We start from the raw sequence: 12703 nt of genomic DNA on the forward strand, positions 1-12703 counted from the left end.
ATCTCCAATGCTTCCACTATTTCTAGAGCCACCTCCTTAAGTACTCTGGGATGCAGACCATCAGGCCCTGGGGATTTATCAGCCTTCAGTCCCATCAGTCTACCCAAAACCATTTCCTGCCTAATGTGGATTTCCTTCAGTTCCTCCATCACCCTAGGTTCTCCGGCCCCTAGAACATTTGGGAGATTGCGTGTATCTTCCTCAGTGAAGACAGATCCAAAGTAACGGTTTAACTCGTCTGCCATTTCTTTGTTCCCCATAATAAATTCCCCTGCTTCTGTCTTCAAGGGACCCACATTTGCCTTGACTATTTTTTTCCTCTTCACGTACCTAAAAAAACCTTTGCTATCCTCCTTTATATTATTGGCTAGTTTACCCTCGTACCTCATCTTGATGAGTAAGGTTGCCAAAGGTTATGGGAAGAAGGCAGGAAAATGTTGAGGGAAAAATAGATCAGCCATGATCGAATGGCAGAGCAGACCCAAGCCGCATGGCCTAATTCTGCTCCATTGTCTTATGATCTATCTTTGTATCCAAATGAGACACTCGAGCGTGGAATGACCTACTCTTTAAAAAAAAAACAGATACAAATGATCCATAACTTTCTTAAAGTGCTTATCATGCTAAAAACTGTTGCCACAGCCAAAATGGGTGCTTAACTCCATATACAAATTTGCAGATGGCACCACTGGTGGGCCGAATCATGAACAATGACAGGACAGAGTACAGGAAGGAAATGAAGAACTTAGTAACATGGTGTCAGAACAATGTCAGCAAGATGAAGGAGCAAGTTATTAAATTTAGGAATCATGGTTCAGCATCAATGGTGCCAAAGTCAAATGGTTGAGAGCTTCTAATTCTTTTGTATTAATATTCTCAACAAACTGTAATGGACCAACCACATTGATGCAACAGCCAAGAAAGCACACCAACGCCTCTTTTTCCGTGGGACACTGAGGAAATTAAGCATATTCTCAATGACTTCTGCAGATGCACTGCAGTAAACATAATTTAGTTTGACTTAATTGTATTTATATGCAGTAGTACCATCTGATTTGATTGTATAGCATGCAAAAAATGAAGCTTTTCACTGAACCTTGGTATCCGTGATAATAATAATCCTAAACCAACATCAAAAAATTGTAGATGTGGAAATTTAAAATAAAAACAAAACCTAAGAAAAACAGATCACGCAGCATCCCTGGAAAGAGAAACAGTTCATGTTTCTGGTCCAGGACCTTTCACCAGAACGTTATTTGTGCTCATTGAGTGATTAAAGTATTGTGAGAGTACCTGCCTCCATCTGTTCAAGCAGTGCATTCCAGAGTCTAACCACCCTCAGTGAAACATTTGTTCCATGGATTTCCTCTAAACTTGTTATTTACTTTTAAACCTATACCATCTACTTTGTGATACCTTTGCTGTGTCGAAAATATTTCCGACTATCTACCCTATTTGTACCTCTAAGAATGTGTAGGAAGGAACTGCAGATGCTGGTTCAAGAACGTTTAAGAATGTTGTATACTTCTATTGGATGCTTCTCCTGGGTCTCCACTACTCGAGGGGAAACAAACCCACCCGATATATTCTCCTCATAACGCTCTGCCTCAAGCCTCATCCTGATGAGTTTCCCCTGTATTCCCGAGTGCCATTACATAATTCCTGTAGTGTAGCAACCAGAATTGTATACAGAATTCTGGCTATGGTTTATAAAATTTCCCTAAAATATCAATGTGCTTGTATTCTATGCTCTGGATAACGTGGGCAATTATTCTATATGCTTTCATGTCCTTATCTACTTGTGCTGTCACCATCAGGGATCCTTGGACTTGTACACCAAGGTCCCTCAATGTTCCGAGAAGCCCACCATTCACTGGGGTGAATTACACCATTATCCAACCATTAGATGTCTTCCAAAACTGTACATGATTCCATTTCATCACCCATTGCTCTGCCTCCTTAACTACTGATCGATATTATCCAAAAGCCTAGACACAAAAAGCTGGAGCAACTCAGCGAGTCAGACAGCATCGCTGGAGAAAATGAATGGATGACGTTTCTGGTCGAAACCATCCTTTCTACACAGCCTATCAGTATCTTCTACACTATAGGGGTGGTGGTGGGTGTATGGACAAGCTGCCAGAGGTCGTTGAGGCTGGGACTATCCCAACATTTAAGAAACAGTTAGGCAGGTACATGGATAGGACAAGTTTGGAGGGATATGGACCAAGTGCAGACAGGTGGGGCTAGTGTAGCTGGGACATGATGGCCGGTGTGGGCAAGTTGGGCCGAAGGGCCTGTATCCACACTGTATCACTCAATGACTCTTTTAGGTGTGCTAACTAAATCCATTCCAATTGTATCCAATGTATTTACTTAATTTACCTGCAACTTGCAGAAACTACTTTACAAGTGAAACCTATTTCTGACCAAGCCTAGGTTGGGTATCAACATTAGTCCTTGGTATGATTTAAACTGCCTTGGGAACTTGAATGTCCAACTTATATGTTCTTAAACAGTGTGCTATTTGTATGAGGAAATTACATTTACATAATTTTCTGTGCTACCACAATTTGTGCTGGGTTGACTAGGTTAGCTTAATCCATCTTTTACGTGTTAATGCTAATTCTGACTCCTGCGGTTTATCTGCGACTATACGATTATCATATGGGAGAGAGAGAACATCTCTTGTCTTGTTGATACTGCAACCGCCGCTGTTGGGCTATAAACGTGCAGTCCCTCATGCATGCAGTTGCAGATTTAAAATTTAGTGTTTGCAAGGAACAGTTAAAAAGATTTACTATCAGCAGCAGATTTTATATGCAGTGGCAAAGGATTCCAAACAGGGATGGTTCTGGGGTGTAGCGGAAACAGTCTTTGTTGGTCTTGATGGTTGTATAATTCAAGGATTGGTTTAGTCTTGTTCCTGGTCAGTTGTTCCGACTGTATGAAAGATGGCCAATGTTGGATGGAGCTAATGAGTGGGTTTCTTGTAGACTGCAGTAAGCCTGGTTATTATACGGCGTCTTTGGAGGGTGTCCCATTTGAGTTCATGAAGCATTTCATGATAGTTTATCTTATCAATAAATGAAAGTCTCTGAAGTTTCACTTGGTGACCCGATGCTATGATATTTTGTTGCATTGCCCGTACTCTACCAGTCACTATGGATTTTGAAAAGAAAATTGTGATTTCATTGCACTTTCTATCCCTCTCCAATCTCCAATTCGAAGAGCTTGTGACTCTCATTTGTTCGCTTGTTCCTGAACCACAGCCAAAACAGTACACAATAGCGTGACAATTTTAGGCCCACCTTACTCACCGTCGTCCCGTGGTCCTATGGAAGAAGTTTAATTGAAATCGTTTTTTTTCCAAGTTATTCATATTTTAAAAATTTTTAAACCGCGCATGCGCAGTTGGGGCTCCGTTGATCTGGTACTTACGTAAGATGGCCGCCGTATCCGCAGAACAAACGCGTCCGGGGAGGAGAGCGTGCTGCACCAATGTAGGAGAGGCAACCCTAGGGGGGGAGGGGGGGGGGTGAGGGGGAGGAGAGGGTGCTGCACCAATGCAGGAGTGGTTTAGGCCCAATGCGTCTAGTTGACTCTAAAACCAATGAATGGCCATTCATTGAATTAGTTCTTTCATGGACAGAATCCATTTGCTAATGCCTGGGGATGTTATGCTTCTTTCAAACCAGCAACAAAATCCCTGAATATTGTTTTTAACTGATTGGGTGGCTTTGATATTACTCAACAGCTGGTCATAGGTTTGGCAGAATATTGTATACACTGTTTGCTGAATAATGGAAATTAAGACTGGTTTGTTTCTTTCCTTTCAGGTGATATCACTCAAAAGGGTTATGAAAAGAAAAAGGCCAAACTGCTGGCTCCATACATACCACAGACGGCATACATACCACAGACTGCAGGTAAGGTGAACATGGTTAACAAAATAGCAGATAGATGAAAAGGAATGTCTTTCTTGTCAATTCAGACCAACTGTTCAGCTACCTGTGATCCATCTCTCCCATACAAACATCTAACTTCATGTAATGTCATTGCTAAAACTGATGTTGTCCTCTATCATGTCCATGGGACACATGTGACTTTATCATGTTCTCATTAAGCACTTGAACACCCATTCTTGTCTTTATGTTAGCTATTATTGTAAACTGTTCTCCTTGCTTTCAAATTCATCTACTCTCTTCAGAAGTGCAACTATGATTCTCATGACAAGTATTGCCTTGTCTCTAATTGAATCTGTGACTTCCAAATCCATATCCATCTTTTCCCACCTCCATTTAAAGTCTCCAATCAGTTTTTTGTCCGTTTTTCACATCACTGAACAATGCCTAATCATTGTGATGGTGGTACTCTGTTTTCATACTCTTTTGCCTATCTGTTGCTTTAACAATTCTTCTTTATGTGTTTCATCTGTTGTCCAATTTAATGGGATTGCCTTTCCCTGATTGTACATACCTGTCCATATGTCACCTCAGATTGCCTAGAATGGCTTGTCCCCAAGAGTTAGATTTAGCTCTTAGGGCTAAGATGAATCTAGAGATATGGGGGGAAAAGCCAGAATGGGGTACTGATTTTGGATGATCAGCCATGATCATATTGAATGGTGGTGCTGGCTCGAAGAGCTGAATGGCCTATTCCTGCGCCTATTTTCTAGGTTTCTAACCCATTTGCATGCTTTTCAGCAAAGCCAAGTGATGGTGATGTCATAAAAATGTAATTGTTCATTACCTCACCTGTCTGCTTTGTGACTTCTGTGTTTAAAATCTTCATGACGAACAAATAGTCTGTGAACTACTTCCAATTTAAACTTCAGAATACTGGAAGGTATCACAAAATCCTGGAGTAACTCAGCAGGTCGGGCAGCACCTTGGAGAGAAGGAATGGGTGACGTTTTGGGTCGAGACCCTTCTTCAGACTGATGTCAGGGGGGCGGGACAAAGAAAGGATATAGGTGGAGACAGGAAGACAGTGGGAGAACTGGGGGAGGGGGGGGGAAGGGGAAGAGAGAGACAGAGGAACTATCAACAGTCACGTGTTCATTAGCATGTACTTGCTAAAAGGACCACCAAACATACAGATTTAAAATTCCCATTTTTATGTTCAAATTCCTTCTTAGGTTTGACCCGTTCTCTGTGAACCTTCCTCCAGCTCTCACCCTCAAAGATCTCTGCATTCTTCCTCTTGTGTACTTTCTATAACCTACGATCAGCTGTTTTAGGCTAAAGCTCTTGAATTTTCTTACATTAAAAATCTAGACCGGCAGTGAATTAGTAGTGCTGGAAAGAAATAGCTTAATACCTTAATTCCCCTTTGTCACAATTCTTGGCAAAACATTCCTTGTGTCTGTAAAGTGTTCGGCTGCAAAAATAATTTCAGTGCTTTGAGCTCTGAAACTATACTATCTTGTGAAAGAGCTTGGCTACCATAAGATGTTTTTAAAATCAAAGACAGTACAAGCCAGTATAGATGTATTGAGTTTTAACTGTCCCCTGGATAGAAAGATTTCTAAATGGGTTTTTTTATCTGTGCATTTGAAATATTTGTCCGCTACTGAAGATCATTTGTAAGATTGGAATGCTGGAGAATATTGTAATGCTGATGGTTTCACTGGGTTGGCAGAATGTCAGTTATACTGCAGGAAACTCGGCCCTTCAGCCCAAATGCTGTCCAGGTTACCAACTTCAGTTAGTCCCATTTTCCTGTGTTTGTCCCATTTCTCTCTAAACATTTTCTATTAGAGTTGGGGGCAGTCTGTTTTGGATTGTTTAGAATTAAATTTGCTTGGTTCTTCATAAGTTATTTAATGAGTTGAATTTTCATTCATAGACGTGTGTTTCCTCTGGTTGTTACTCATTTAGGCACAGATTTTCTTATGAAACAGACTAACAGGAAAAGACCAGCTGATCCATCAAGTTTGCCCCATGTCCTCATGCCCCATTTCTTAACACTTCGCATCCTTCATTTACAATGGTGAATAAGGAGAATAAAACTGTTGCCCCTTTTTAGATGATTGAAGCCAGACCAGGAGATAACATAGATAAAGTGTTCACACGATATATGATGTAGCTCAGATTGCTTGGACAATGAGGCGCTTGTAGTCTCCCTGAATTGTCAAGTTGGAAAGACGACTTTTGTATCTCAATTGTTCTTCAACTTTTAACAGACACTGATGTGGTTACTTATTGCTTGAGCAGCTGTATTTGACCGCCAATTAGCTGATCTTTATTATTCATTTAAAAACAAATTCCCTTTAAAAGGTCAAATTTGCAGTGCTTGAGTTTTTTTGCTTTTTCTTTGTACCACCCATCCATTCACATCTGGCTAAGAAACGGTGGCTGCAACCTGTTTATAGATCATTCGGATAGACACTCATTTGCTATTTGTGGGGTTTGCTGCAGTGGCCTGGCTTTTGTAAAATGCAGATTCCTGTCAGTTCTCCAGTGAGAGGAAGCTCTGCAGATCTTCTGTTCTTTATCTGTTTGCAGAGCAATGCTATTTCCTGATGAAAAAAATAGTATTTGTGATTGCCAAAAGTGCTGACTTGCGTAACAAGGTACTCCACAATTGCAGGTGCTTGCCATTCGGATCTTGGTAGTGTGTAGCTTTTCCTTTGTCTTGGTGTGCTCCGTTGTAGCTGTTTATTATTGATTGGGGATAGACACAAAACGCTGGAGTAACTCAGCGGGCCAGGCAGCATCTCTGGATAGAAGGAATGAGCAACGTTTCTGGTTGAGACCCTTCTTCAGAATCTTCAGTCTGAAGAAGGGTCTCGACCCGAAAGCTAATGGCATGTTGGCCATAACGAGAGGATTTGAGTATAGGAGTAAAGAGGTCCTTCTGCAGTTGTATAGGGCCCTGGTGAGACCGCATCTGGAGTATTGTGTGTCATTTTGGTCTCCTAATTTGAGGAAGGACGTCCTTGCTATTGAGGCAGTACAGCGTAGGTTTACAAGGTTAATCCCCGGGATGGCAGGCCTGTCATATGAGGAAAGATTAGAAAGACTGGGCTTGTATTCACTGGAGTTTAGAAGGATGAGAGGGGATTTTATAGAGGCGTATAGATTTATAAAAGGACTGGACAAGCTAAATGCAGGAAAGATGTTCCCAATATTGGGGGAATCTAGAATCAGGGGTCACAGTCTAAGAATAAAGGGTAGGCCTTTTAAAACTGAGGTGAGAATAAACTTTTTCACCCAGAGAGTTGTGAATTTGTGAAATTCTCTGCCACAGAAGGCAGTGGAGGCCAATTCACTGGATGAATTTAAACGAGAGTTAGATAGAGCTCTTGGGGCTAGCGGAATCAAGGGATATGGGGAGAAGGCAGGCACAGGTTACTGATTGTGGATGATCACAATGAATGGTGGTGCTGGCTAAAAGGGCCAAATAGCCTCCTCCTGCACCTATTTTCTATGTTTCTATGTCACCCATTCCTGTCTCGCTGAGTTATTTCAGCATTTTGTGTATCTTCGGTGTAAATCCCCAGTGGGCATGCTCTATTAAAGTTTCTTGAACTGTTGCAAAGAAAAGATTATTTAGCAAACAGATTACGAACAGAAGGACTACATATTTAAACTTTTCTTTGCAAATCGTTGAAGTCTACATACTTTTTTCACAAAGCTATTATTTAATAATAATCAGCGACCAGTGAAATACCGCTGAAGATTTTGTTTTTTGTGAAATCAGTAAATTTGAAATCAGTAAATCAGAATGTGAAAGCATTCTTGTTATCTTTACACTCATATGTATTTAATAGTCTAACTTTTCATTTTTAAACATATTGATAAAAAACTTTACAATAAATTTACAGGAAATAGTGGTGGTAATAACGTTACACTGGTTAATTTCATGTTTTGCATTATATTAATATCTTAATTTTTGTCAGTCAAAGAAATTTCATTCTATCCTATTTCAACTTAATCTGATTATTAATCTTTGCCAGTAAATTTTGCAACTACAGGGATACTGCTTGGTGGAAGGGAAGCATTAATATTGTTTTATTGCTTTGTTGCCTCAGTAAGAGGCTGTCAAACTGGATCATTGGATCAAACTGCAGGATCATTGTGCCTGTGCAGTACAAAACTAGTTCCAGTGCATAGTAAAATAAACTATTTGAATAGATTAAATGGGGAGGAAAAAGGGCAAACCAGCAAACTATACGCAAAAACCATATAGCCATCGAAAAGCAAAGTGATTTTAATACTGTCACCTGGCAAAGCTGTGTTTAAAATGGTGGTCCCCAACTCATATCATCTCATAGTTGCTAATTTCATGACTTTCACTTGGATTCAAACTGCTCAAATCAGAAATCCAAGTTGCAAGCCTGCAATCGGCTCTCGCCAGGTATTTTCTGGGCAATTTGCTTGCTCGGAGGTTTCAAATAATGATTGTGCTTTTCTTTTGTTGGCTGATTATCATTTTTCTGTGTGCACAGCAGGGATAGCCCTTGTCTGTGCCCGCCTGTTAGATCATAATATAGATCACATGTATTTTATATTTGTACAGCATTTATTTTCTAAAGCATAAAACAAACTGCTGGAGTAACTCAACGGGTTAGGCAACATCTGTGGAGTGAAAATGACATGACGATTCGGGTTGGGACCCTTCTTCAGACTACTGTTTTCTTTAAATTTATTCTGAAAATATGTTCTTTTTATAAAGCACATATATATGTTGTAATATCTTTAAGGCATTTGAAATTTACATTGAGCGTTACAAATAATTGCATCTTGAGTATTTGTTATTTGATTACATATGGCTCTGCTGATAAATGGTAGGGATAAATCACACTCGCTGTACTTGATACTAATGTCTTCAGGATGGAGATTGTGGGAACAATTTGTAGATGCTAATACTGATGAGTTAGACTCTTCAAGAATTATCTGTTTGGTGGAAAATTAAAATATGTTCAAAAGTATAATTTGTGAGTTTGCTGATTATTGATTTGATCTTTTATTTAACCTGCGAAAGTCACTTTTAACCTAACGGTGGAATCAACATGGAAACCTGATTTGATTTATAAATGGTCAAAGGATGTATTACTTTTAAACGGCCTGTGTGCTTGTGCTGTGAATGATAGTCTTCAATCACAATTACATGTTGCATTCATGCAAATTAAACAAAAGTATTTCATTTCTGTTGCTTGGTGTAGGTTTTGTTGTGTAAAATAGCCTCTTTAACAAACAATTAGGAGAGACTGGAAAGGATCATGAGAGGTAGTGTGAAGTGTCCAAATTATTACTAAAAGGCAACTCATCACAACAATACTGTCTTTGAAGATAGCAGTGTATACATTCCTTGAGGGTTTTTTTTGTGAAACTGGTGATTTTATGTGAGGTTTGCATATCTAGATGAGATCATGAAAGAATGTTGGTGGTTGAACAGACCCCTTTGTAATGTGATTTTCAGACATTTCAGTCATTACTTTACATCTGACTCACAAAGGACTACCTTCATAAGAGAATATAACACTTCCAAAATGAGACTAAGTAGCCTTGCTTTTTATTGACCTTTCCCATAGCAGAAAATGCTGACTCTTGTCATATAAACAGACATTTATATTTGTTGATGTCAGAATCCTGAGCTTATCATGTCAAGAGTTTATTAAATGGTCAATTTTTTACTCAAGCTGGCAACGCGTTAGTGCAAAAGAAAGTGCTGGAGGAATTCAGCATAGAAACATAGAAAATAGGTGCAGGAGGAGGCCATTCGGCCCTTCGAGCCAGCACCGCCATTCATTGTGATCATGACTGATCATCCATAATCAAGAACCTGTGCCCAACTTCTCCCCATATCCCCCGACTCCATCAGCCCCCAGAGCTCTATCCAACTCTCTCTTAAATTCATCCAGTGATTTGGCCTCCTGCCCTCTGTGGCAGAGAATTCCACAAATTCATAACTCTCTGAGTGAGAAGTTCCTTCTCGCCTCTGTTTTAAAAGGCCTCCCCTTTATTCTAAGACTGTGGCCCCTGGTTCTAGACTCCCCCAACATTAGGAACATTTTTCCTGCATCTACCTTGTCCAGTCCTTTTATAATTGTATATGTCTCCATAAGATCCCCCCCTCATCCTTCAAAACTCCAGTGAATACAAGCCTAGTCTTTTTAACCTTTCCTCATATGACAGTCCCGCCATCCCAGGGATCAATCTCGTGAACCTACGCTGCACTGCCTCAATTACTAAGATGTCCTTCCTCAAATTAGGAGACCAAAACTGCACACAATACTCCAGATGCAGTCTTACCAGGGCCCTATACAACTGCAGAAGAACCTCTTTACTCCTATGCTGAAATCCTCTCATTATGAAGGCCAACATGTCATTAGCTTTCTTCACTGCCTGCTGTACCCCGCACGCCTGCTTTCAGTGACTGCTGTACAAGGACACCTAGGTCTCGCTGCACTTCCCCCTTACCTAACCTGACACCATTGAGATAATGGTCAGGCTGAGGAGGAAATTTGTGGAGGGAATGGACAGACCAGGTTTTCCCGTCCTAAAATGTCCTCTGTCCATTTCCTCCACAAATGCTGCCTGGCCTGCCGAGTTCCTCCAGTACTTTGTTTTTTGTTCAAGATTCCTCTATTTGTCGTTTCTAGTGGCTCCATCGTTAGTTCATATTCAGTTAAATGAACTGAATGTTGTCCATCAACAGCTGGTCATTACACAATTAACAACCCTTGTCAAATAACTTTACCACAGTTAATTTCTTGCTGCTTATCTGACTAAATATTATGTACTTCTAACCTTAGTTTTATTCAATTAATTGTGGTCAAATGGCATTCTTTGCAGTTGAATACATATAACAGGTGATGTAAGGATTTCTGCTGATAAACTTTACTTCAGTGATTATATTGTAAAATTTCTCAACAGTTTGCATGTAGTTGATGTAATAATAAATACGAATTATCATCCCAATTGAAGATATTGTGAGCCTGGATGGAACTATGGTTGTCTCTCTTAAGGTTTAACATATGTTCCATGGCTTTATGAATAGCAATCATCCCATAGATTATAATCTAAAAAATCCCCGGGGGTTGAATAGGCCAAATATAATGTAATTGCGACTATTTGACTGCAAAGTAGTTTGGCCTTGCATGTACACAATGCCAGTAACAAATTATGTCTGAATATATATTTTTATTGATTGATAGAGATTATTATTGTTGAGCTTGTATTTTATGGAACAATGGATCATGAGTCAAAATGTCATACATCTACGTCTCTCCAAAAAGATTGTCTCACCTGCTGTACCTTCGGTTTATCTTTTGTGCCTAAGTAAAATTCCAGATTTATTGCTCGTGCTTGCATAATATGGCATAATTCTCAGTTAACATTTGTGGAAAGTGCAGAAATGTTTATAGATTATATCGAACAAGGTCATCCCTAAACCTCCAGTCCTTAGCCTTGGGACTCCATCTGAATCTGGGTTCTGGACATCCTAACCAGATCTCACTCAGTTAGTGGCTAAGTACAGTGTCAACTTGATCTTTAAGTTTGCTGCTGATATTTCTGTTGTCAGCTGATTCAACAACAATGATGAGAAGGGGTACTGTGAAGAGATTAGGCGCTTTTTATTGGTCCCTGAACAACAACCTAGCCCTTTAATGTCAGCAAGTCTGTAGAGATGGTCAACAGCTTCAGGTTCTAATATCGGCAGCAACCGAACTTGGACTATTCATACTATGGTGATCAAGAAGCAACAACACTATATTTACTCACAAAATGCTGGAGTAACTCAGCAGGTCAGGCAGCATCTCGGGAGAGAAGGAATGGGTGACGTTTCGGGTCGAGACCCTTCTTCAGACTGATGTCAGGGGGGCGGGACAAAGGAAGGATATAGGTGGAGACAGGAAGATAGAGGGAGATCTGGGAAGGGGGAGGGGAAGAGAGGGACTATCTAAAGTTGGAGAAGTCGACGTTCATACCACTGGGCTGCAAACTGCCCAGGCGAAATATGAGGTGCTATTCCTCCAATTTCCGGTGGGCCTCACTATGGCACTGGAGGAGGCCCATGACAGAAAGGTCAGACTGGAAATGGGAGGGGGAGTTGAAGTGCTCGGCCACCGGGAGATCAGTTTTGTTAATGCGGACCGAGCGCAGGTGTTCAGCGAAGCGATCGCCGAGCCTGCGCTTGGTTTCGCCAATGTAAATGAGTTGACATCTAGAGCAGCGGATGCAATAGATGAGGTTGGAGGAGGTGCAGGTGAACCTTTGTCTCACCTGGAAAGACTGTTTGAGTCCAAACCTGGAACAGTGGATACAGTAGATGAGGTTGGAGGAGGTGCAAGTGAACCTCTGCCTCACCTGAAAAGACTTGGGGTCCTCAGACGAGGTCGAGGGGGGAGGTAAAGGGACAGGTGTTGCATCTCGTGCGGTTGCAGGGGAAAGTGCCCGGTGTTGGGGTGGTTTGGGTAGGAAGGGACGAGTGGACCAGGGAGTTACGGAGGGAACGGTCTCTGCGGAACGCAGAGAGGGGAGGGGATGGGAAGATATGGCCAGTGGTGGGGTCCCGTTGTAGGTGACGGAAATGTTGGTGGACGATATGTTGGATCCGCTGGCTGGTGGGGTGGAAGGTGAGAACGAGGGGGATTCTGTCCTTGTTGCGAGTGGGGGGAGGGGGAGCAAGAGTGGAGCTGCGGGATGTAGAAGAGACCCTAGTGAGAGCCTCATCTATAATGGAGGAGGGG

The 12703-nt window shown here is 41.1% G+C and overlaps 1 protein-coding gene across 4 annotated transcripts in view; it reads left to right on the forward strand.

Annotated features, from left to right (window-relative positions):
- The window catches only part of LOC144595842 (disco-interacting protein 2 homolog A-like), a 193529-nt gene that overhangs the window by 56784 nt on the left and 124042 nt on the right, over positions 1-12703 (forward strand). For all 4 annotated transcript variants that reach the window (XM_078403596.1, XM_078403598.1, XM_078403597.1 and 1 more), the window contains exon 2: positions 3840-3929. In XM_078403596.1, coding sequence (XP_078259722.1) covers positions 3840-3929 — 90 coding nt within the window. The remainder of the gene's footprint in view (positions 1-3839; positions 3930-12703) is intronic.

This window comes from Rhinoraja longicauda, chromosome 8, assembly GCF_053455715.1.
Source record: "Rhinoraja longicauda isolate Sanriku21f chromosome 8, sRhiLon1.1, whole genome shotgun sequence".
Classification (NCBI taxonomy): Eukaryota; Metazoa; Chordata; class Chondrichthyes; order Rajiformes; family Arhynchobatidae; genus Rhinoraja; species Rhinoraja longicauda.